Source organism: Pinus tabuliformis, chromosome 9 (genome assembly GCF_031772625.1).
Source record: "Pinus tabuliformis cultivar Carrire ecotype Pingquan chromosome 9, CPIR1, whole genome shotgun sequence".
In the NCBI taxonomy this organism is placed as follows: Eukaryota; Viridiplantae; Streptophyta; class Pinopsida; order Pinales; family Pinaceae; genus Pinus; species Pinus tabuliformis.
Genome location: NC_142307.1, coordinates 1,987,715,439 through 1,987,720,654, shown reverse-complemented (window position 1 = coordinate 1,987,720,654; position 5,216 = coordinate 1,987,715,439). Strand labels below are relative to the sequence as shown.

At 37.0% G+C, this 5,216-nt stretch overlaps 1 protein-coding gene across 1 annotated transcript; it reads left to right on the top strand.

Moving 5' to 3' along the window:
* Positions 1-2,717: 2,717 nt before the first annotated feature.
* On the top strand, positions 2,718-3,317 carry LOC149156981 (uncharacterized). Its single transcript, XM_089444932.1, has one exon. It carries the CDS (start codon positions 2,718-2,720, stop codon positions 3,315-3,317), a length of 600 nt encoding a protein of 199 aa, XP_089301058.1.
* The last annotated feature ends 1,899 nt before the right edge of the window (positions 3,318-5,216 follow it).

Sequence of the window (5,216 nt, the reverse complement as noted above, 5' to 3'; positions counted from 1 at the left end):
GAATTCCTAGAGTAGGTAATCTCATGGCAGGGAGGAAATTAATGTGCAAATCATATTTCAGATTTAGTCCTGGACAGCGTAAACAGATAAGCATAAAAATTGTTTATATAAGTTGTTCACTAAATCTAAGAACTGTTGCTAGGAGAATTCACTGCTTGTTCATATAAGTTGTTCACTGAAACTATAAACTGTAGCTAGGAAAATTGGCTGCACTGTTAGAGAAATAATAGTGAAGTATTGTGTAAAAATATAGGTAATGTTTTCCAATTTTTGGAGTATGTATTTAGAATTACTTTGTAATGTTTTCCTATTTCTGGAGTATGTATTTAGAATTCCTTTGTACTTAATTGAAGTAATTCTTTAAAAGAATATTAGAGAATCTGAGGAAAAACCCATGCCGCTTTCGCAGGAAGAAAGTGTGTAAAAATATCAGAAGATTCATTAAGAAGCTAGAATGATAAACTAAATCTCGAGAAGGATGGCGATTTCTTGAAAATAGAACTATTACATTAACCAGTTAAGGTATATTTTTCCGAAGATGCAGCTTATCTAGCTCAGGAATAGCTTCACAATCATTTATAAATTGAAATCATGAAAAGCATTGATGGATGAAATAATTAGGTATATATTGCTATCAACCAACTTTAAATTGTTCTCACCAAAAATCTAGTCATGCATAAGGACTCGGTGAATGCAATAAAAACCATAGGTTAATTCCTATCGTCATAGTGAAAACAAGAAATCCAATAAGCTCATGAATTTTAGTCATGTAAGACAAAAGTAGCGTCTTTTGGAAGTTTCATTGAAATACAAAAAAAATACAGTCTGAGAAAAGTATCGTATATTGTAACCTAGCTCCATAGAAAACATTTTAAAAACATCCTTTCTCATAAGACAAAGAACAATGAGATCTTATCAACCTGGAGTTAATTTTATGCTAAAATATTCACCCTTTCTCAACCATTTACATCAAACAGAGTATAGAATAAACCCTCGGGAAAATCGAGGAAGGATAACCTTCGAATTCCAAATGAGAGAAATATGTTTTAAATAAAACTGAGGAAAGTAATAAAAAATAACCAACAATGAACTACGAAAGCCTCCTCTCATTTATAACACAATCATATAAATATAAGTGTTCCAATATAAAAACATGATGGCGATCAGAGAGCCCTGTGCCAAAAATTCCATACTCGGTTGTAGCCGTAGGCCTCCTTGCCTTATATAAAAACCTCTGGAAGTAAACATAGTACAAGCCATCAGAGGAGCCATTACTCCAGCAGACTCAATAAACCCATCTAGAGTTTATTTTATGGTCTTTTCAGCTTGTAGACTTGTCCATAAAAACCCTATTCTAATAGTACTAAAGAGATTCTTATTACCCGGAGTTGGTTGCAGACATTAAAACCAAAAAGAGGGTTTGCCCCAGCGCCTAGAGGAGTTTTCCCCTCCAGAAGCCAGGCCTTTCATCACAACAACGAAATGGTATTAGAATCATGTAATGAAAATAGGAATCAACAACAAAATTTTCTAGAACTTGAAAATACATAAACAATTAAATGGGAAGTAGATCTGTAAGTTACCTTTGGAGAAGACATTCCAGGCTTGGCCTCCACAGAATGAATTTTTGTGCATTGGAGTGGTTCCAAGTTCTTTAGGGCAAACAAATTCACCAAAATGCAATGGAGAGGGTTCAGTGAACCCAAATAATAGATGAAGATCCCCATCGAAGGGCAAAGCAGATCCAGAACCACTCGGAAAGACCAAAGTGACAAACAATGACAAGTTGAACCCCACTACTGAGAAATGAAGGGCTAATAAACTGTGGACCGTTCAATACGGTGGGTCAAGAGAAGCCGTTGATGGAGGAATCTCATACCGAAGGTCAGGTAAGGTAAGGATAGATGGAATACCTCTAGGCTGCCACCCAGATCCAAACAGATGAGGCATTAAATTCACCTGCGTTTCCTGAGTGGGTATCGAGACTATGATCTGTGATGGTTAAATGAAAAGGCTAGCATCGTACAATAGAAATTAATTAAATAGATTTGTAACCAATGTAAGGTCAATAGCTGTAGTCCCGTTGCGTACATTATTCAATATTTGCAACATGTAAAGTCCAACTATGATTTATGTATAATGCGATAATATCAAATATTATGATTGCTTTAAAAAAGGTCATAAATAATGGTTAACCTATGATTATGATTGGTTAGTATTATATGAGTATTATGGGTAAGATTCATATGTAATTATATATATATATATATATATATATATATATATTAGGGCAGATAGATAGACGTGTTACATATGTTATCAGAGTGCTTAGGTTCCAAAAACCGAGGCCTCTGGAATAGGGAATAACAAAATTTTGTTGTGCACGTAGGAGACGATAGTTAAACAATCAACATGAGGTGAGCCGGAAATATACCACATGGTTCCATATTCAGAACAGGGCCAGCTTCGTTCCAAGAGGGAAATCCTGAGGTCTAGGTGCAGCTGGGCAACGATACACAAAATCCCAATGCAAACCTCCGGACAAATGTCCAAGAATTGAAATGGGAATTGGCCCGACTCCGGGCAGACAACGAAAGATGATGCAGGAATAAGAAAAGATCCTAAAAAATCTGTCAGATAGACAGAATCATCGGCCACTATCCCCTAGTCTAGAGCATGGCCACATGACCGAGGAACAAGAGTTCTGAACTGAAAATATGGAAATGAAAGGAGGAGAAGAAAACCAAGAGGAAGAATCAGGAAATGTGTCTGATCACAAGACACAGAAGAAACAAAAGATTGAACTCCAAGGGGAGTTTCATAAAATAAAGCCTCCTCTCTTTGATGGGGAGCAAGAAGAGGCGACAGAAGCATGGTTAATTAATATGAACAAGTATTTCCAGCTATACGAATATGATTACAATTTGAAAGCCTGTCTAGCCATTTTACAGCTTCAAGGGAAGGCTAGATTGTGGTGGGAGGAAGCAAAAATAGTCCATGGGGTCAATGAGAAAAACATAACTTGGGAGAAATTCCAGAAATTATTTAAGGAGAAATATTTGACCGAGAGGTTTTATGATGAAAAAGCAAAAGAGTTTCATGACCTCCGTCTAGGCCAAATGACCATGGATGAATTTATAACAAAATTTACATCATTATTGCAATACATGCCTTATATTCGTGAAGAAAAAGCTAAGGTACAATGGTTTTTCAGCAGCCTTCCACTGTTCATGAAAGAACGATTGGAATTTGACAATCCAAAAACCATGGATGAAGTCATTCGGAAAGCACGAATTTGTTATCAACAAAATAAATGAAAGGGAGACATGAGTAAAAGATGGACAAACAAGAAGGGAAATAAATTTATTCCCAGCCATAAGGGGAATAAGAGTAGCAACAACAAGGGAGTATATAAAGGTCAACTTAATCAAAATGGGAATAAGCCTAGGTTTAAGGTACCAGGTGAAGCCAGGACAAATGAACAAACTAACAGAAATGAAACATAATTAATTAATAGACCACCTGTATAGTGTTGGGGATGCAGAGGGTCACATTATGTCAAAAACTGCCCTCAATGCAGGGGAGTTGATCAGATCTCACAAATTCAATAAGCATCCATTGTGGGAGAAGTGGCAAGAAGCATCCCTAAGATCAACACAGCTCTTGAAGATCATCAGGCAGAGTTTTAGCCAACTATGTTTGAATTTGAAGATCCTGGGGCTACTTTAAGTTGCATAAGCCCCAGGTTAGTGGAACAGTGTAAATTACAAGTTGTTAAATTTAAAAACCCATGGTTAGTATAGCTAGCCACAGGGGCAAAGAGAAGAGTTTTGTCTAAGGTAAATAGTTGTCCCTTGAAATTACATGGTCAACCTCATCGTTGATTTAAATGTGCTACCCCTAGGGTCATACAATATTTTGATAGGTATGGACTGGTTAGAAAAACACTGGTCCTTAATAAATTGTAAAACAAAAGCTATTAGCTACCGAGATGAAGTGGGACAGAGACAGGAAATTCAAGGTGTTCAGAAACCTTTGCAATTAAGGTCAATAACAACCTCCCAATTAGCCAAATGCATCATAAAAGTTTGTTAAGTTTATGCCATACAAGTAGGGTATGTTCACTCTAAGGATAAATCTGTATCACTAGAGAACATACATGTGATACAAAATTTTCCAAATGTGTTTCCTGAGGGAATACTAGGCCTACCCCCTAAAACAGACATAGATTTTACAATCGAGCTGATTCTGGGGGCTACTCCAGTTTCCCAGGCACCATAGTGAATGAGTATACTCGAATTAACAGATTTAAAGATGCAACTCCAAGAGTTTCTTGATAAGAAGTATATTCATCCTAGTGTGTCTCCTTGGGGAGCTCCAAGTTTTATTTGTTAAAAGGAAAGACGGAACCCTGCGAATGTGCATGGATTACCACGAGCTGAACAAGATGACCATTAAAAACAAATACCCCTTCCACGGATGGATGAGCTCTTTGACTAGGTGAAAGGTGCAACTGTGTTCTCAAAGATTGATCTCCGCTCTAGGTATCATCAGATCATAATAAAAGAGGAAGATATTGCAAAAACTGCTTTTAGGACGTGTTATGGACATTATGAGTTCGTGGTATTACCATTTGGACTAACTAATGCCCCAACAACATTCATGTGTCTCATGAACAACATATTTCATCAGTTTTTAGATAAATTTGTATTAATATTTATTGATGACATACTAATCTATTCTCGGAACATGGAGGAACATAAGGAACATCTCTATGTTGTTCTGCAAGTCCTGCGAGAACACAAGATGCACGCCAAGTACATTAAGTGTGATTTCTTTAAGGAGAAAATCCAATACTTGGGACACATCATCACCAACGACGAAATTGTCGTAGATCCGGAAAAGATAAGAACCATTATGGAATGGCCAATACCAAAGGATGTAGCCGACATAAGATCATTTATGGGTGTAGCAGGTTACTATCAGAGATTTGTGGAGGGATTCTCCCACATAGCCTATCCTATAACCTCTCTTCAAAAGAAAGGCAAAGTGTTCCAATGGACCCCCGATTATCAAAGGAGCTTTTATTAGCACAAGAATCTTCTTACCATAGCTCCTATTCTGAGCATCACTGATCCCAACAAAGAATATGCATTTTGTACTGATGCCTGTAAGGAAGTAGTGGGTGGTGTATTAATGCAAGAGGGGAGAGGGGT